General features: G+C 44.4%; 1 protein-coding gene across 2 annotated transcripts in view; it reads right to left on the reverse strand.

Annotated features, from left to right (window-relative positions):
- The window catches only part of XPR1 (xenotropic and polytropic retrovirus receptor 1), a 252139-nt gene that overhangs the window by 16558 nt on the left and 214904 nt on the right, over positions 1–20677 (reverse strand). For both annotated transcript variants that reach the window (XM_005290759.5, XM_065554520.1), the window contains 2 exons: positions 17429–17594; positions 15205–15399 (listed from right to left, as the gene is read on the reverse strand). In XM_005290759.5, coding sequence (XP_005290816.1) covers positions 15205–15399; positions 17429–17594 — 361 coding nt within the window. The remainder of the gene's footprint in view (positions 1–15204; positions 15400–17428; positions 17595–20677) is intronic.

Here is a 20677-nt window from a genome sequence, read left to right on the forward strand (position 1 = left end):
TAGGGAAAAGACTAAAAACAAGGGGCAAGAAGAAAATTAATGCAGGAAGCTTAAAACGAAGACCAGGAGTGATCATCTTTTGGTGGAACACAGGTAGAATTTGGGTGCAATTTGGCTCCTATGGGACACAAAAAGGCAGCTCCGCTCGCGCATCGCCCCTAAGGTCCACTGGAGAGAAGTAGCAGAACCTTCTCCCTATCCCCTTTGCTGCAGATCTCAGGAACTCTGCAGGACAGGGGCATTTGAAGTTTCTGCGATGGAGTGGACAAAAGGGCTTTCAGTCTCTAAATGTGAAAGGGGGATAGTGTGCTTTTACCAATTGAGAGGCCCTGTATATGATTTCTTCTAGAAATCAAAACTTCTGCTGCTTATCACCTACAGAAATACTGAAACCACCTTCAAGAGAGCTCAAAGATGGGAAGTGAGACCTGGAGAAGCAAAGTCAGGCAGCCTGGAGATACTTCGAATTAGAAGCTCTGGAGGGCAACAACACAGAGAGCATCCCATGACAACAATATGTTGCTCAAATATGCATGCTTGAATAGGAAAATGGCACAGGAAACGGTTTAGCATTTCAGCATATAAAGCTGTAGGCACATAATGCCTGCAACACTGAAATGCTGATTTCTATGGATCTTCACATTAGCAAAACTGCAACTTCTGTAAGGCCAAGGGTTGCCCAATCTCTCAGTGCTGGGTAGCAGCACTTGTGTTACCTGCCTCCTTTTGTTGTGGAAAGTTAAGGAAATGTATGTAAAAAATACACACACACAAATCAGAAAAAAAAAATATCCTGAAATCTAAAAGCACCTCAGGGGACACAGAATATCTGACTAGCATTTTGAGATAATAATAAAGTATCTGCAAATTATAACCCATTCTAAACACAGACCCCCTCCCCCCCAAAAAAGGGCCATTTTCCACAGCAGAGCCGCACAATTAATATCACAGTGAATGTAGTTAATATTGACTTTGCTTTAGTGAATGTTATCTGTTTACCCTCCTGAATTATCTTGCAGAATGTAAACAACTATATTCTATTCAATGCAGCTAAAATCAATGCCAAGGGTTATTGAAGACCTGGCTCGGAGTACAATGGCCCTTGATAAGCATTCCTGGTGTGTTCGCTGCTGCAGCTAGTGTGGTTTCTGCTGATGGTGAAAGCTATGATAAAAGCAACAAGAAGTCTGGGATTATCAGAAAACCTTCTAAATCTAAGGTAAGCACTGCTGCATGGCATAAGACTGACAGGTGTAAGACTTCTGCCACTTGCTTGAATTAAAAGCCTTCAATCATCAAGTGGTGCCAAACTTGACCTGGCTAAAGTTTAAGGATAAGGCCTTTTTCTGTAGACATATTGCAAAACCTAAAGCCTAAGGCCTTCATCTGCAGCCAGGTTAAATATGGTTACCATATTTCATCAATCAAAAAAGAGGACACAGGGTGCCGCCCTAGCCCCGCTCCCTCCCACTTCCCGCCCCCCTCAGAATTCCCCTACCCCCTACCTGTCCCCTGACTGCCCTCTCCTGAGACCTCCCCCCACCCTAACTGCCCCCAGGACCCCACCCCCTATCTAAGTCTCCCTGCTCCCTGTCCCCTGACTGCCCCAACCGTTCTCTACACCCCCTTCTCCTGACAGCCCCCCAGAACCCCCGACCAATCTAACCCCCGTTCCCTGTCCCTTGCCTGCCCCCCCCCCCCCCAGGCCGAGGGAGAGCTGCGGGCTCCACGTGCAGCCAAACACTGGCGCTGCTCTGCGGGGGAGGAGGGAGCAGGGGGGGGGGGGGACGACTCTGGCTGCTAGAGGTCCCAGTGGCTGCGAGCGGCTTTCAATCAGGCCCAGCCGCCCAATCAGCCGTGCCGCACTCTGCATGAGGGGAAGGGGGAAATCCCGGACATTTCTATTTTATTAGAAATCCCCCCCGGACGGCCATTTAAAGCTGAAAAAGCCGGACATGTCCAGGGAAACCCGGACGGATGGTAACTCTAGGTTAAAAGAGCAGCAGCCATTAGCTGAGAAGCAGGAAGTCACATCCTCACATTCCATCTAAATTACACTAGAACAATGGAATATCAGGCTGTTAAGAAGGAGACCCCGTCCTAATGGCACCACTATCACCAGATAAAGAATCAGATCTTAAGGTGGTTAAAGAAAACTTAGTTTGATCGCATTGTGTGTGTCAAGAAATCGCTTATCAATAATTGTGGTTGTGAAATCCTCATTTCTTCATTGTTTTGTCATTATGGACCCCACTTCCCTATTGTTTGTCTGTATAATCTCTGTCTGGTTCTTTAATTGTTTCTGTCTGTTACATAATTAATTTTGCCAGGTGTAAATTAATTAAGGTGGTGGGGTAGGAATGGTTATAGAATTTTGTTACAATGTCAGGACTGGTTAGTAAAATTTTTAGTATAATGATTTGTTAAGGTATAGCTAAGCCGGGCTCAAGTTTCACTATATAAACTGGGGACCAAAGGGAAGTTCTTTGGGGGAACCAGCTCCAGGACACAGCCCTAAGAACAGAGCTGCCACACCTCAACACTCTGCCAATGACACCGTGCAGAAACTGGAGTCCCCCAGATGGACCTGATCCTGACTGGCTATCAAGAAAAGTTAATTTATCTTATTGGAAGTGGTGAGCATTGTATATGTAGCATGTGCATTCTGGTTTTGGTGATTGTTAATAAATAGAGATTACGTAGGATATTACTGTATAGGGCTCTTCCTCTGGTAAAAGACCCCGTAAACCTGCAAAAGATTAAGCCCCGAGTCCACAGGGAAAGGGTGTTTGCCCAGAGCCCACAGAGTAGAAGAGCCTGGAGCCCACGCAGGAGTAAAGTTAGGTGTCTTTCGCCTGGAGCCTTAAGAACTGGGAAAGGGTGGGAGTGCCTAAATTAAGAGGGTTATGCCTTGAGCCCTAGGAACTTGTAAAGGGGGTGCCCTAGAGTGTGAGTAACAGAGAATTTTGTGCAGGTAACATAAGGGTAGATCATTAGGATTTCCCCTGTAAATTTGAGTAGAACCAGAACTGTAGTGTCACAATCCAAAGTAAAAAGCTCATTTGCAATATACTAGGGACTGGATATACAAAATCCATCCTAAGTTAACTACTGCCTAGTTAGCCACTGAATGACATGCCTCCATTAAGCTATCTATTCCATAATGCAATGGGGTGAACGTGACAAGCGGAAATGACTCATCTACATGAGAACCACTGTCAGAATGACAGCTAATGTAACCCACAAATGCATTTATTGTCAATCCTTATAACTACCTGAGATCAGTTCTATGGATCTCATAATAAGCAAGCATATTGGTGAGGAAATGGCAGGAAAGGACTAGCTCAGCACGAGGGGATACCGGTCTCTGTTCAACATTGACCAATGGCAGTGCTTCCACACAAAAATGGACTTTGCTGCTTTTGCACACAAACTAAACATCCCTATGTAGCCTATAGGCAGTACTCCTTTTTATCCCACTGGTATGCTCTGTAAAATACAAGCATTTTACATTGCACACATTTTCTCTAAGTTCCTGCAAACCTTTTTCTACAGTCCCAAGGCACAATCTATTACAATGTAGCAAGATGCATTGCAATTGCCAGGAGATCATTCTTATTAACTCTCTCACAGGCTTTCTGTAGGATTCTGGGAAACTCATTTAGCTTCTTTGTGCATCAGATTCTGTAAAATGGGGATAATCCTAACCTATCTTCGTAAAGCACTATTATGCTTGGATGAAAAGTCCTATGTAAGTATGGGTTATCTTTGGTGGGGTAGAACAAACATTTGTGTAGGTTATTTCAGTAGACAGGTTATTTTAAGCCTTCACAACTATTTTGCCACTTATGTCTATAAAAGAGCATTTCTTCCAACTATGTTAATTACAGTGAAGAGAGAATAAGAAGGTGCAATATCTGTCACACTTGATTTGATCTCTCTTCTGGTGACTTTTCTCAAGCACCTCTATGAAGTGTGATCTACTGGTATTCAGCTTGTTCCTTTGGGAGGACGTATTTACCAGTCTATCCACTTTTCAGAATGATGATCAGGTCCTACTAATTAGAAGTAAACATTGTGGTGAACCACCACCTCTACTGGGAATGCAAATTTAAGGACTGTGGGCAGATGCAATAATTAATTACTCCACAGAGTTTCGGAAGAGCTTTGAGAACCCAAAATAAAGAGTCCCACAGAAATAACACCACAAATCCAATTAACCAAATACAAATTATTTAAAATACAGCATTGCATTTTTTTTAGAGTGTTGCAGCACCATGTAAGACTGCAGTTGTGTATTTGAAAGGAAAACTGCTTACTTGTGATATAGTAAATTGCTCTTCTTAAAGAGTTCCATAAAAATTAGACCTTTCCATCCCTAATTGTTCATGAAATGAAAGATCAGCAGATCATCCTTTCTGCTCTCATCTTTTTCATTAACACTCTCACTTAGCCAGTCACCATTAACTTAAGACTACATTAAGCAATATAAACAGTATTATTTGGCTGCTCTTGAAATTACAGCTATTAAAATTCATCTGCCTTAAGAGGGTGAGCTTTAGGACCAACAAGAATCAATACAGATAGGAGGATACAAAGGTATCTTCTTCTCCATCATCTGGGTGCTGTCACTGTCAAGTGTCCTATATGATCACACTGAAGGACCAATGAAATTTGGGAAAATTTCTTTTTGCATCTCCAAGTTGTGCTGTCATTCAGGATGCAGTGGCAGTTCCTGAAACATTACTTATGAATGTCTCTGGCAGAGGTTTTCTCCACCAAGTATATGCTGCAGCCTCAGTCATCTCACCTTTTCCATTTAAACAGTACATGTTGCGGACAAGTGAAACCTGCAGGCTCCCTGAACAGATGTGAACACTTAGAAGATCCTGCAGTAGCCTGAACAAAATCCTGCTGCCTTGTTGCTCATCCTCTCCAGATCTACTCTTAAAGACTCTTTAGCAGGATGTCACCAGAAATGGTGACCAAACAGGTAGAGACCTAGCAATTTAGTTTTCAGAAGCCATGCTAGCAAGTCTACAGTCCTAGCGATGACAGGATTGTCAAAGCTGTTATGGCTTTTGACCTAGCAACAGCAATATTTCCCTATGGCAATGCCTCAGATTCTCCACTAATGACACTGACACTGCTCTGAGTGAGAGGATCAGAAAGACTAGCTAATGAACACAACTCGTTACTTAAGCCCTCCTGGGCATGGGAGAACTGGGTTTCAGACAAAATTCATCCTTGCTCACAGCAATTATTGTGACAGACATTACGGATTTTGGCTCCAAATTATCCCTCCCTTGTTCCCCAGGTGGAGTTGCAAGTATGCTATACTACAATGAACCAGATGAAAGGAACAAGTATAAAAAAGAAGTTAGTAAATCTTATCACTCCAAGAGGTCACTAACTTCTCCATCAGGCACTAGCGATAACATAAATCAACCTCTGATTTATCGGAGTACTAACAGTTCTAAATAGAAGGGAAAGATACAAGACAGATAGATGGGAGGCCTTGCAAAACAGGATTAAGGGGGACAGCAAGTCAAGGAACAGGATCTCACAAGTGCTGTTGACTTTAGTTTTTTTTTTTAATTAAAAATGGTCTAGGATAGAAAGCATTCTCTTCAGATCACATTTTCTATAATTTTATCCTTTTCTTAGTAATGGCATCCTGCCAGTTCTCCCCAGCCCCGCAACATATACATGAAATAATCCTCAGTTTGGGGGTGTCGGTTATAGTGTGGGGGAACACCTTGCTTTCTTTAGAAACGGTTCTCTGTATAGTTAATACAGAAAATATCAAAGCCATTATACAAAACCATGGTACGCCCACACCTCGAATTGTGTGTGCAGTTCTGATAAGCCCCTATCTCAAAAAAGAGATGTGTTAGAATTGGAAAAGCTACAGAGAAGGGCAACTAAAATTATTAAGGGTATGAAACAGCTTCCATATGAGGAGAGATTAAAAAGACTGGAACTGTTCAACTTCAAAAAGAGATGACTAAGGGGGGATCTAAAAGAGGGCTATAAAATCATGAATGGTGTGGAGAAAGTGCATAGGGAAGTGTTATTAACATAAGAACTATGGGTCACCCAATGAAATTAATAGGCAGCAGCTTTTAAAACAAACAAAAGGAAGTACTACTTCAGACAACACACAGTCAACCTGTGGATGCCCTGGGATGTTGTAAAGGAGAAAAGTATAACTCCTCTGAAGCATGTGCCACTGGCCACTGTCAGAAGACAGGATACTGGCTTCTATGGACCACTGGTCTGATACAGTATGGATGTTCTTATGAATGGGCTCTTCTATTTCTCCCACAACCTACTACCACCATATACTGCTGTGCCTGGATAGGGACTGAATTAAATACGATGATATCAATCATTAAATTTATTGAATTAGGCTTGCTAACCTCCTGTGAACTACAGAATGCCAATTTGGGATACCTCAGAATCCATCGCATGCAGAAGCAGCCAAAGCAAGGACCTTCAGACATTCACAGAACTTTCTACAGTTTTAACTGGACTTTCTCTACTCTGTGCAGATTGTTTGTTTGTTCCAACCCCTGAACTTTGTGGTCGTGTAGGTGAGCTCCCAGCCTATTAGGGAGGCATCCATCATCAGAGTCCGCGTTGGTGGCAGTTGCATGAATGGAACGCCTGCTCAGACATTGGATGAGTCTTTCCACCAGTCCAGGAAGTGCTTTACTGCAGAGAACTGTGACAGCAGTTTGGTTAGTCTGTCCCTGTTCGGGGGACTAGACAGAATTAAGCCACATCTGTAAACACCTCGAACATCCAGGCATTTGGGGTGACAAAGGTGCATGCTGCCATATAAGCTAGCAGCTGCAGGCAATCCCTGGCCAATGTTTGGGGGCTGTCCTGTCCTGTCTCTGAGACTTGTGAGGGTGGTGAGTCTGTGTAGCGGGAGGAGCACCCTCACTAGAACTGGGTCAAGGCTGGTACCGATAAACTTTGGTCACTGTACTGGGGTCAGTGTCAATTTCTTTAAGTTGAGCTGTAGGCCCAGCTGCGCAAATGTGTGCATGGTCATCTGGGTGGCTCGTAAGGTATCCTTGAATGAGGAAGCCCTGAGGCGGCAGTCGTCTAGGTAGATAATGCCCGATATTTGTAGGTGCACCACTACGATGAAGAGAACCTTGGAAAATACCCTGGTGCAGACAAGAGGCCAAATGGGAGCACCCTATACTGATAATGGTCCTGCCCAAAGGTAAACCATAGGAATCTCCTATGCGATGGTCATATTGAGATGTGGAAGTAGGCATCTTGTAGGTCGAGGGCTGAAAACCAATCTCCTTGCTCTAGAGCTGGAATAATGGCTACTAGTGTGACCATCTTGAACTTCTGCATCTTCATGTATTTGTTTCAAGTATCAGAGGAGTAGCCGTGTTAGTCTGAATCTGTAAAAAGCAACAGAGGGTCCTGTGGCACCTTTAAGACTAACAGAAGTATTGGGAGCATAAGCTTTCGTGGGTAAGAACCTCACTTCTTCAGATGCAAGTAATGGAAATCTCCAGAGGTAGGTATAAATCAGTATGGAGATAACGAGGTTAGTTCAATCAGGGAGGATGAGATGCTCTGCTAGCAGTTGAGGTGTGAACACCAAGGGAGGAGAAACTGCTTCTGTAGTTGGAAAGCCATTCACAGTCTTTGTTTAATCCTGATCTGATGGTGTCAAATTTGCAAATGAACTGGAGCTCAGCAGTTTCTCTTTGGAGTCTGGTCCTGAAGTTTTTTTGCTGTAAGATGGCTACCTTTACATCTGCTATTATATGGCCAGGGAGGTTGAAGTGTTCTCCTACAGGTTTTTGTATATTGCCATTCGTGATATCTGACTTGTGTCCATTTATCCTCTTGCATAGTGACTGTCCAGTTTGGCCAATGTACATAGCAGAGGGACATTGCTGGCATATGATGGCATATATAACATTGGTGGACGTGCAGGTGAATGAGCCGGTGATGTTATAGCTGATCTGATTAGGTCCTGTGATGGTGTTGCTGGTGTAGATATGTGGGCAGAGTTGGCATCGAGGTTTGTTGCATGGGTTGGTTCCTGAGTTAGAGTTGTGATGGTGCGGTGCGTGGTTGCTGGTGAGAATATGCTTAAGGTTGGCGGGTTGTCTGTGGGCGAGGACTGGCCTGCCTCCCAAGGTCTGTGAAAGTGAGGGATCATTGTCCAGGATGGGTTGTAGATCACTGATGATGTGTTGGAGAGGTTTAAGCTGAGGACTGTAGGTGATGGCCAGTGGAGTTCTGTATGTATTTGTTTAATGCCCTTAGATCTAGAACGGGCCTCCAACCTCCCTTTGCCTGGGGGATCAGGAAATAATGGAAGTAAAACCCCTTGCCCCTGAGTTGCACCAGGACTGGTTCTATGACCCCTAGGAATAACAGATGATCTATTTCCTGATGAAGTAGGTTCTTGTGAGAAAGGTCCTTAAAGCGGGATGGGGAAGGAGGGTGGGAATGGGGGGAAAACATGAACTGAATGGCGTAACCCTCCGAAATACTCTCCAAGACCCATACGTCAGAGATGATATTTTCCTAATTGCAGTGAAAGAAGGCCAGGCAACTTCCGAAGGGATGTGACAGGTGTGTAGAGGGCAGCTGATGCTGCAAGGTATAATTGTTCAGGCCCTCGACCAACCAGTCAAAAGTGCTTAGAAGAGGCGGTCTGAAAGGTTGTGGATTGGGATGCTGACGGCTTCCGCTTTTGAACCTCAGCCTCCTACACTGGAGCTCATAATAGTGCTGAGACAGGGGGTATTAAGGAGGTCGTGACCTGTGCTGTGGCTGAGGGCTCTCTCTTCTCTTCTGTCCTGCAGCAGAGATTCCCAGGGAGCGTAATGTGGCCTGGTAATCCTTCAAGGTGTGGAGAGAAGAGTTTGTTTTCTCTGCAAAGAGCTTGGGCCCTTCAAACAGGAGATCTTCCACTGTCGCCTGCACTCTTTGGGCAACCTGGAAAAGTGTAGCCAGGAAGCCCACCTCATTACCACTGCTGTAGAGACTGAATGGGCTGCTGTATCAGCTGCATCTGTGCCATCTGTAGTGCTGTTCTGGCTATTAGCTGACCCTCTCTGACAATGGCCTGAAACTGCTCCTTTTGCATCTCTGGTAAATGTTCCGGAAATGCACTAAGTTCCCCATAATTAATAAAATCATATTTGGCCATGATAGCTTGGTAGTTCATGACTCTAAACTGCAATGTCACTGATGAATACGCCTTCCTTCCCAGAGATCTAGCTTTTTCCAAGCTTGATCATATGAGGTTGACTTGGTGTGATGTTGCTTGCCTTGTGCATTAACCGCATCCACTATGATGATGGAGTTGGGTTGCAGATGTTGAAACAGGAAGTCTACCTCTTTGGGAGGGATGTAGTATTTTTTGTCGGCTCTGTTGCGGGCTGGTGCAATGGAGGCTGGTGTCTGCCAGATGACTTAGGCAGGATCTAGAATCGCCTCATTAATTGGGAGGGCAATTCTGGACAAGGAGGAGGTGTGCAGAATATCCACCAGCTTGTGATGTGTATCTGCCCCCTCCTATAGGGGAATCTGCAAATCACCCACCACCCTCTTGGTAAGAGCCTGAAAGTTCTTAAAATCATCAGCTAGTGATGGGTGTGTGTGTGTGGGGAAACATTACAGCCTCATCTGGTGGAGACGAGGGGAAGTTTGCTGGAGGGGTAGCCTCCCCTTCTAGTCCTTCTTCCTGTTCTGCAAAAGCTTCCTCCTCCCCTGGCTCAGGGGCTATGGACAGTGAGGCTGTAGGAGACCATCGGGTAGACTCTCTCTGAGAGACACTGGATGGCTGCAAAACGTGGGATGTGTATGTCACCCAAGGATCCCAATACGGCCATGGGTGGGGGGAGGGTATGGAGAGGGGATGCCCAAAGGAGCTGGTACCCATGACTGTGGGTCGGTTTGATGGAATTGAGGAGGATCCTTGTTTTGTTACGGCGAGCCACTATGCGAGGCCAGGGAGATGACATCCTCCTCGTCACTGTCAGACTCATCACTGGGTAAGGGTTGCACTAACTGGGGTACTGGTGATACACAGCCTGGTGACAAGGGCAATTCTGCGCACCGGCTTGTTCTCTTTAACTGCTGAGGATAGGACAAGAAACAATGGGCTTAACTTGCAGCAAGGGCGGTTTAGGTTGGATATTAGGAAAAACTTCCTGTCAGGGTAGTTAAACACTAGAATAAATAGCCTATGGAGGTTGTGGAATCTCCATCACTGGAGATTTTAAACAGCAAGTTAGACAAACATCTGTCAGGGATGGTTTAGTAATACTTAGCCCTGCCTTGAGTGCAGGGACTGGACTAGATGACCTCCTAAGGTCCCTTCCAGCTTCTAGGAGGAAAGAAGAACTTTCTTTTGCAATCCTTTCTGCTAGAGGGTGATAGCCTTCCCACATGAGGGGCATGCCCAGCTCCCCTGGTTTCAAGAAGTGCCTCTCCTGTAAGGAGTCGATTCCTATAACGGACATACACTCTCACTGTGTCTGATGCCTGGGAGAGTCAGATATCCCTCAGAAGTGCTCCCTCTGCCACTCACTAAAGCTGAGATCTCGCAAGAACCAGGCGCTGAAGTTAAAACTCCCCCTTATGGAGAAGGCACTTCAGCCTCCAGGGTACTCATGTGCTGACTTTGGATCATCCCCAGAGCCTTCAACTTCAAAAGGGGTAGAGTTGCCAAAAAGACTAGCATATTCCCCTTGTAAAGGCTTGAGAAAAAGGGCTCCAAGCCTCCAAACTGAGTCTTTGGTCAGCCAGAGAGTTTCCTTAGTGCGATTGGCCAACTCAGCAATTTGATCTAGTTTCCCCTTTTTGTAGGGCTTTGAGTTTCTTGTTTTATTTATTTATTTATTTATTTATTTTTAAAACTTTTTTTTTTTTTAAACTTGAAAGAACTTTTAGTGTCCTCTAAACACCCCTGGGAGAGGGTGGGGAATCCCCCCAGACAGGATGGGAAACGTAAAGTTCTCTCTCTTCTTTTTCTTTCTTTCTTTTTTTTTTTTAATCTCAACGGGTAAAAAGAAAACACTAACTTTTAAGGAGAACAAAAACAAACAAACAACTACTATATATGCTAATGATGCAGATAAGGAAGGACAACTGCTCGCTCCTTGCTCCCTTGTGAGCCAAAAGCAATTGAGAAGGAACTGAGTGGGGGTCGCCTGCCCAGTGCTAGATAGTCTTGAGGTAGACTACGAGGGAGGGAGAGCGCACATGCAGGCTGAACGGACACTGCTACCTAAAATCTCCGCTTAGAGGCACAGGGGTGCAGATACAGAGCACTGATAGGGACACTCCTTGCAGAAGTGTCTGGTATTAACAGGGTGTGGCCAGAAGCTATAGTAGCATATTCACCAGAGCCTTGCAGAGACAGTTGGGCCCTGAGGCCCTTTGATAAAGGGTTGGGGAACACCAGGTTGCATAGAAGAGAAGAGCCCTCAGGGCAAGAGGGAAGGAATGTGGCTGGAGAGGGGGAGATTGGAAAATTGGAGTGAGCACATTTTCTGCCCACCCTTAACTGTCCAAATCTTGCTGTAACGTCCATGGGAACAGGTGGCCCATTTCTGTATTTCAAAAATCAAATTACCCTAAAGATTACAGTATTACCTTGTCAATTCACCTCCCCTCTGCCTAGGATGAGATGATGTGTTGTAGGGTAGCCCTTGTTTAAACTAGCAATCTGAACAGGCCCTGTCTTTATGATTTGTAAATACTTCATTATGACCAAGTGTCAGATTTGAAGAGAGATGTAAAAGTTATACACAGTAGCAATGAAACCTGCAGTCAGTGATACTGGCACAGGTGCAAAATTCAAGGGGACTCAGAAGAGGTCAAACTTATATTAAACAGGCACATTTTACAAGCACGTATTTTCAAGCTTGACCCCAACCAATTTCCTCCCTCTTCATAAGAGTGACTATTTTGGAATGCCCTTGATGGTGAAAAACTTAAACAGCCCTCCTGAATGAAGGTATGGCAGGTTCACATCAGAAGCATTAATTGCAAGCCTTACATCTTGGATTTGTTGTTTGATTGCCCAGTTTAAGAGCAAGGGATTTTAACTAGATTGCAGCCTCAGACTGGGAAAAGCAGTAAAAAAAAAAAAAAAAACAAAAAAAACAAACAAAAAACCAGTAGGGGAATATCTTAAATATTAGGGGAATAGTCTTTGTGAAGGTGACAGTGGGAGACAGACAGAGGAGTCAAACATGGGGGCTATCAGCCGTGACAAAGTCTGCTACTAAACACCTCGTAGAGAAGCATGCATGTACCTTTAGATACAAAATACATTCATGAATATTGTTTGACTTTCAGTCTTCAAACAGCTTGTACTAATACATTGTTATCTGTCATCTACATTGCTCAAGGCTTGTGTTTTATTTGTATTACTTCCCAGACGCCAACCCATTTTCAACTAGCACCAACTCTTGAACCAGCAGGGTTTTCTAATAAACCTGGTGTCCACCTGAAGGAAACATCTTACTAAGACAGCTAGAAGGAAGCGTTGTATATTTTTCTGATTTCTCTATCAATCTCCTTGACCATACACATAGATGAGTAACTGGCTCACAAGTGTATACTGTTGCTAATTTCTGTAGATACAGCAGACATCTATTTCAGTGGAAAGAATAAAGCTTTTGACTGACATGGGACTTGGAGGAGAAAGAACAATGAAAGACAGGGCGACTGCCTGAAGTGCAGGAGCTAAAAGCTTTTTCCTTCACAACAAGAGCAGAATCAAGTAATAATTGCGGTTGCCACGGAGATAGGGAACTTGAGGGATCAAAGAGTTCAATCGGCAGTTAAATGGGTTGGAAACAACTCCCCACCAGCTTGAGAAAGAAAAGGGATAAAAATATACATGAAACCCAGAGGGGGCTTTTTCCTAGCACACAATACATTCCCCTACCTTCCTAAATAATGGACCAACCCTGTTCAGTTTGTTCTCTGATAGTAGCCCTGGAATACCAAGGGACTGGTAATTACTACGTAAAGTAGGAGCTCAGCCCATTTCCTTACACATCTAGAGAGTCTAAAATTAGTCTCTATTCACAGAAAAAAATTATGGGAAATTTCTTAGGAGTTTCAGTATTTTCTTTCTGAAGGGGAAAGAGAAGGCCTCATTATCACTAGTAACCTTCGACCCTCCCCTTAAAATTCTCCACTATCTTTAAGCCCCATTATAATTACACTGAATAGATCAACAATTTCAAATGAAATTTTGAAATGCCTCTCTCGATCGTAGACAGTATGTTGTACAGTGCTATTGATTAAAAAATTGCATTCCCCCACCCAAAAGAAAACATTTCATATTCATTTGAACAGAAAACTGAATTCTCAATTCCCACTCTTGGGGACAAATCCTACTACTTTAAAATAGATAACTATACTTTATTATGAAGGAAAATTGAGGAAAATGTACTGAACTGATGAAAGTTTATCTGAGCCTGCATGACTATACATGAATCAATGCTACAGACTGGTCCCATTTCACTGAGGAGTCAGCAGTTCCAGTGGAAGATCCAATCAATGCCAAAAGTGGGATGAACTGATATCGAAGTTATCAATTAATTTTTTAAAACAATGTTATTTGCTGTAATTCAATCCATAGTGCCTCAATTCTATTGTATTCTCTTACCTTTCATAGCTGTCACTCTTTTAATAAGAGGTGAGGTAAGAATGTAAATTGTACTGTCCGTAATTATAGCCCTGCGCGGATACAAAAATATGTATCCGCACATGATACACAGAAATTGTCTGCCAGTATCTGCATCTGCAGAGCAGGGACCGTGTCCCCTTCACTTCTTCCCCCCAAGAAGAGAGTGAGCCCAGCTGGGGAACCTGGGCAGCAGTGGGGAGCCACAATGGACCCTCGACCTGCCTGCGGTAGTGGTTGGGGGCGCTGAGAGCAGCCCCCGGCCTGGACCCCAACCCCCAGATTCCCCACCTGGCTATGGGCAGGTAGAGGGTCTGCAACTCCGCAACAGCTCCCCATGCGGCTCTCCTTGACCCGGCTGCGGCCAGGGTGGAGGAGCCTTGGAGCTGCAGCCCAGCGATGGTAGAGCCAGGCGGGCAGCTGTGCGGAGCCAGCGTGGAGTTGCAGCCCCTCTACCTGCCCAGGGTGGGGACACGAGCCGGGGGCTGCTTGGGCCCCCAACCCAGGGCAGGTGGAGGGTCCGCCGCAGCTCCCTACAGCTGCCCGCCCGGCTCTTATCATGGCCAGGCTGCGGCTCTGAAGCCCCCACTGCCAGCCGGAGCCAGATCGAGGAGAGCCACATGGGCAGTTGTGGGGAGCCTGGGTCCCTCCACCTGCCCTGGGCAGGAGACCTGGGGGGCAGGTAGGGGGCTGCTTTTGATCCCATCCCATACTGGGCAGGAGGGCAGGCTCCTTGCCCTCCCCCCCCCCCCTTTTGGGAGGGCTCCGGCACCCTTGGAAGTGATGTAGGGCTTTACCAAGCCCCCAACCACCCCTCACTTCTCCCAGAGACCGCCTGCCCCACCGCCTGCTCTGTCTCCACCATACCTCATTCCCCATTCTGGGTAGGAAGGCTACACTCCTGGACTCTTGTGTGCTGCGCCACCCTCCGGGGGGTGTGGGGGGAAGCTCAGACACCACTAGGCAGCTGCGGGGGCAGTAATACATGCAGACCAGGCCCAGACAGAGAGCATCAATAACTACTCTCCCCCTCATAGCATGTGCCCTTGCCACCTGCTAGGTTATTTCTTTTAAAATGGCGCTGGGCTCACTCCCTTCTAGGAGTTGTAGTTTATCTCCTCCGTCAAAGCAAGCTGGGGACTACAACTCTGAGAATGCCCAGTGGGCTATACCCGCTGCTGCGCAATTCAGAGAGCTGAGCTGGAGCCTGGGGGCTGGGTGACAGCCACAGCTGCTCCATTCTGGTGAATCTGTTATGGTCAGAGCCCTGTGTGGATACAAAATTTGTATCTGCATCTGAGCGGCTATCTGCAAAAAATAGTCCATGGATATAAAGCAGATACCCACGGATTTGCAGGGCTCTATCCATAATTCTGTTTTCTCTCTATAAACGTTAGCACCTAAAAGGTCCACAGAGAGAAAAGATGACTGAGTAGCAGAGACTGACAAAAGACAGCAGGGGGTTCTGCAAAGCTTTGTGAAATAACTAAATCCAATACCTTTGTGAGTGCTGTAAAGGGCTGCAAATGTCACCATGAAGAAGGTGGTGGAGTATTTGCCAGCATTAACCAGATGAGGAAAGGCCCGTTTGGTGTCACGGTAACGGCGCAGGCACTGGATAAAACGCAACCAAGCAGGGATGCACTGGACAACTGCTCGCACTCCGTAGGAGTAGCTGGAACAAATCTGATCACCTACAAGAGAAGAGATGTTTCAGTGGACATGGAAACAAAATATTTAATTCTTCTCTCATTCCCTTCCAAATGTCTCACTTCCTCTACCTTCCTTGAAGAGATGAGTGAAACTAAACTTTTGGAAGCAGCAACTGTAATATCCTAAGCAATGGTACAATTTGCTTTGCATTTGCATCTATATTTAGCATCTCAACGTTTTCAATCCCACGACCAGGTGTGTCAGTCAAACCCCTTTACTTCAATAACAGGAGCGATCACTGCTAGGCTTTAAAGAGACACAGCTTAAACAACACACTCCAGTCAGAAAATTTTAAAAACCTAGTATTGTTACACATAGCAACTAAGATTACTATCAATGAAAGCATAGGGGGAAAAATATTGTTTTATTTTATTTACTTTGTACATTTGATAGCACCGTGTATACTCAATTTCAGTGTTTCTCCTGTTTGTGTGGATCTCTCCATGCAGGAGCATATGAAAGAGAGGAAAAAATTACAAAAAGGCTACACTGAATTTTAGACACATACAGAAAGGCATTCCCACAAAACCACCAAACTCAGCAGGGGAACTCAAGGGGATGTACAGTACCTGAAATAACTTGACTCTTGTTTTTAAATGGCCAGATTTCAAGTTGAATGTGTCCCTTTAATTATAACCATCAACCGATTTGAGTTTGTCTCCTATTATTGTCACCTTACCAATTAGCATAAGAAAATCCCATTTTTATGGGTGCAATGATTTATGCCAATAAGTAATAGGGAAAAGGCAGGAAAAGCCACGAGTTTAGTGTAAATTCCAAAGTCTGTAACATTCTTACACATGTCCATATCTAGTCCCTTATGGCTTGATTTCCAAAATGTGCTCAGCACACCTGAAAAACATCAGGTCATCAATATACAGAATTTGTTCATTCCCTCAGATCAATTAATATTTATTCCAGGGGAACTGTGTTCTTATTCTACTTTTTGGTTTGATGCAGAAAATTTTAGTATACACAGTTTAATTTAATTCCAACTAATGCTTACAGGGAACAGACCCTTAGAATGCAGCCTTAATACAACTGGGTGGAAGGTTCTGAGGTAGGCAAGACTGGAAGAATAGAAAGTAATGCTGATGCACATAGAAAGCAGGTTTCAAGTTCTCTCAATACATGTTAAAGGCTCATTGACAAGATGATTTGTCAGTGGTTGCTGGTTAAAATGGAAAGACAATGACTGTGGACTGGTCCTGAGGCATCAGATAACGTTTTGCCATGGGGAAGACCAGAGTTAAAATTCAGATATCCTCTCTTGCTCTCCAAGCTGGAAATGATGTGGAGGCAGTGTGCATAGCACTTGTCTCTCTCAATGTCAACTGTAATTGAATAATGAATGGCACCAATGAGGTCTGAGGAAGTTCCTGCCATTCCCTCCAGAAGAAAAGACAACATTGAAACATAGGACCTGGAAGAAATAGCCTGGAAAGCACAGATAAAACAGGAAGGAACCCACATGAGTGTATTAGGAATATGGAAGACCCTCAGGAGAAGAGCCCTTAGAGGAAAAAATCCTCATGAGAATATTTCCCCATAAGCTCTGAATTCTTGGTAGTCGGCTTTGTACTGCTTCTATGAATCACTAACACTAAGCAGCAACAAAAGGCTAAGTGTGATTGCATTGTTGGAAAGGAGTCTGAAAAACTGCCAGCCAAGCCTGGAAAATTGCTGCATCTTTCCTCTGCCAAAGAACACCTCAAAATCTTGGCAAACAAGTTCTTAAATACACAGGTCATGCCAGTCACAGCAGCAGGTTATACCAGACGAATGGATTGGTAAATAGGGCAGTAAGGGATGGGAGAATAAAATCTCAAGGGCTGTGCCTAGAAGGAACACCAATTATGATGGGATGAGTTTCCTATGTTATTGGGAGAATTCTTTCTAAAAGACAGTAAGATGCCTATTGAAATTTTCAGTTTGTATCAATGTTCCTGGACTTATTGGGCAAAGTGTTCATACATATTTGTTACCATCTCATCTTCATCACTACTATACCTGTTTTTGCCAACAGTCCGTTATTGTTGTCCCACTGGAGCTCAAAGCTGTAGAAACAGATCATGTATTCCAGGTCCATAAGTATCACAGCCAAGCTGTTGAGCTGATCGGCCAGCCAGAAATCTGCGAAGCCTACCTTATGGAAGGGGGCTGTGAACACCCGGAACTGGGAATTAAAACAGCATGGAGTTAGCATGAAAGATATTAATAGAGCAGACTGACAGTATAGTGGCGGGAGATGAGACTGTGCTGAATTAACATGAAATATCACACTGCTCCCCCCAAAGATCTGCCATTTCATTACTCCTCCTGGCAGTAGAACTTCCCCTTCACTCACAAGAACTGAGCACCACATTTCCTCTTTCAGACTTCCATTTCTTCCCTTGTGTTCAGTTATTCACAGCCTTTCCCTTCTAGCTGGCCTGAGTTTTTTAATCACTTCAAAGCGAGAGCCAAAATTCTCCAAAGAAACTCACAATCCTCACTTAAGAGTGTGCTATGTAACCAATCTTTCCCAATCTAGGACATTGACAATAGCTTCTGACCTCTCCTCCCCAGCATTTCCACCATAACCACGTGCACATCTTAGCATGCTTCTTCCCCATTCCACACCTGACACCCATTAGGTCCTGGATCACCATCTTGGCCTCTAATCTGACCTTGACTCAGATTTGTACACCAACCCCTAAGACCATGTGTCTCCAATGTTCAACCTTAATGTAGGGCCCCAAAATCCCTCAAGAGTTTAAAGGGTTAAATTAAAAAAGCAGAGGAAATTTTAACTGTCAAATATTAATCAGACTCCCTCTCCATCCCAGCCCACTTTCCCTCCAAGGCTTGACAGCAGTTACACTCCTTTCAAAGCAGGCAATGTTCATGCTCCATTACCTTTGATTACAACTGGCCCTGACTGGTTAGTTATAGTAACTAAAAGATAACACCAGCATTGCCCTGCAGTTCAGACATTTATGAAGCTTTCTATTAAGGAAACATTGGGTAAAACTAATCTGTAGAGAAGTAGAAGGTTTCTACTATTAATATGCAGGGTAGACACTAGAAGAAAATAGTTATAAGAACACAGCACATCAAGGCTGTGCTAAAGTCTCTCCATTGGCTCCCAGTTAGTTTCTGATGCTAGTTTAAGACTTTGGTCCTAATCTTAAAAGCAATTCATGGATCAAGCCACAGCTACATTAAAGACTGGTTCACACACTGAAATGTAGAGACACAGCTGTGTTCCTCTACGACAGTGCACATCACAAAGCCCAAGATGAAGCACACGAGAGTTAGGGACAAAATGTTCTCAGTTGAGGGGTTCAGCTATGTAACAAGCTTCCAAAGGACATCAGGGAAATCTAAAGTCTAACAGTAATTAAGGAACACTGCAAAACCTCTCTTCAAAAAGACCTTTCCACCATAAAAATGACACTCAACACTGACATCACCTTCTACACAACAAATCCCAACCAAAAAATTGCTGAAACAAGTCAACCTAAAAACCAAACAACATCTAAACAATCAAAATCAAAGCCCTTATCTCAAGTAGTGTTTTTATCCCAAAGAGGGGGAAGAGAGAGAGAGACTTTATGAAGTCCACTAGGAACTTTGCTATTGCTTTTACATGGAAGGTGCTCAGATACTATGGGGATGGATGTCAGTATAAAAACCTAAGATAGGTAGATACAACAATGGACTAAAATACTCCATCTAAAGTTTACAGCAGACAGAGTGACCAGGCACGTATTTTAAACCTACAGGAGGGCACTAGTACTCTAATCATGTATACCGGGAATTGAATCATCACTTTCAATATAATCCACCCTTAGGAGGATGGCCAAATCCCAACTGTTTGTGGTTCCCAACTGCTTCCGTGCTGTTTACATCCTACTCCCACACCCCAATGTGTTTCCTTTTTGCTACTCCACTGAACAGTGCACACCTTGGTATGCAGTTCTGTCTGGAATACTGCTCATGTGCAATAGCCCAGACCCCACTGTACCAATGCCTACACAGTTCAATAGCGAGGCATGCAGAGAGCACACTGGAGCCTAAGAAGGAAGCAGCGGAGTCCCAAGTACACGATCAGGTTTGGGAGAAGGTGCCAGAGGTACAGGGAGAGGTCAGAGTTTACAGTGTGGTTACAAGTGGGCTGTTCCCAGTGACAAGTACCACCAACCAAATCCACCTTCGCAGCTGCCAAAACTCTGCCACATTTACCAAGCCAGACCCCAGAGCCAACAAAACCTGTCTCTGACAACATTAAGAAATATTTTCTTGCTTAAAATATTAAGAATGAGACCTGAATTTTAGTTTCAAATATTTGGTCACCATTGTGACTGGACCATTTCCCAACTGGGGTGAATATGGGCATTCTGGAGCTGACAACTGTAGTTTTAATAAGTGCTGAAGCAGTGGATGTTTAATACACCTGTAAACTCCTGCTAGATTTCTACATTGCAAAACCAGGTGCACCCTGGGCTTGCTTATCCAGCATGGCACTGAACAGCAAAGACTATTTACCTTTCAGTAATTGTGATTCTTTAAGAATGCATGTGCAACACATCTACCTTTGGAGCACCTATGCCCCACTGTGGTTGAGTATTGATTCTTTTTGGCAAGCAGCTTCTGTTGGGGCTGCGCCTGCACCATAAGTGTCCTTGTGCCCCCTACCCAAGCGCATAAACAGCAGAGTGGGCCTAATTGCTCCTCACTTCCTTCGTCAATACAGAATCCCATAGGAATAGGACTCTTCATTAGCAGGGAAGGAGGGCAGATCATGGAATCCGTGGAAACAACTCACCTCAAAGAACCGCAGTTACCGTAATTTAAGTGATTGCCCACACTGATTTCATTCTTAGTGACTAACAAGCAGCTGTCTGTTTGCATGGAGTTGGGTACAAGGAGTCCTTCTTGACTGTTAACTGCAGAGCAGCCTTACCAAAATTGGCATCTGATCTGGAGGCCTGTGCTAGGGAATACTGATTGGTAAATGGGTGGATTGAGCACCACATCGCTGCTGTACATATCTCAGGTAAGCTGCTCGAGCCCTAGCAGAATGAACCCTAATATGGCTGGGGGGATCTTTCCTGGATAACTCATAAAATATTCTTATGGGGTCAGAGACCCACTTTGATAATAAATGGGTGGACACAGATTGCCCCTAACAGCTATTCTTTTATGTGGTCTGTCTGCTTTTTGGCCTTAAATACAGTTAAATGTACTGTATTATTTTGCACCATTAAGGTCACC

Source organism: Chrysemys picta, chromosome 8, assembly GCF_011386835.1.
Source record: "Chrysemys picta bellii isolate R12L10 chromosome 8, ASM1138683v2, whole genome shotgun sequence".
Classification (NCBI taxonomy): domain Eukaryota; kingdom Metazoa; phylum Chordata; order Testudines; family Emydidae; genus Chrysemys; species Chrysemys picta.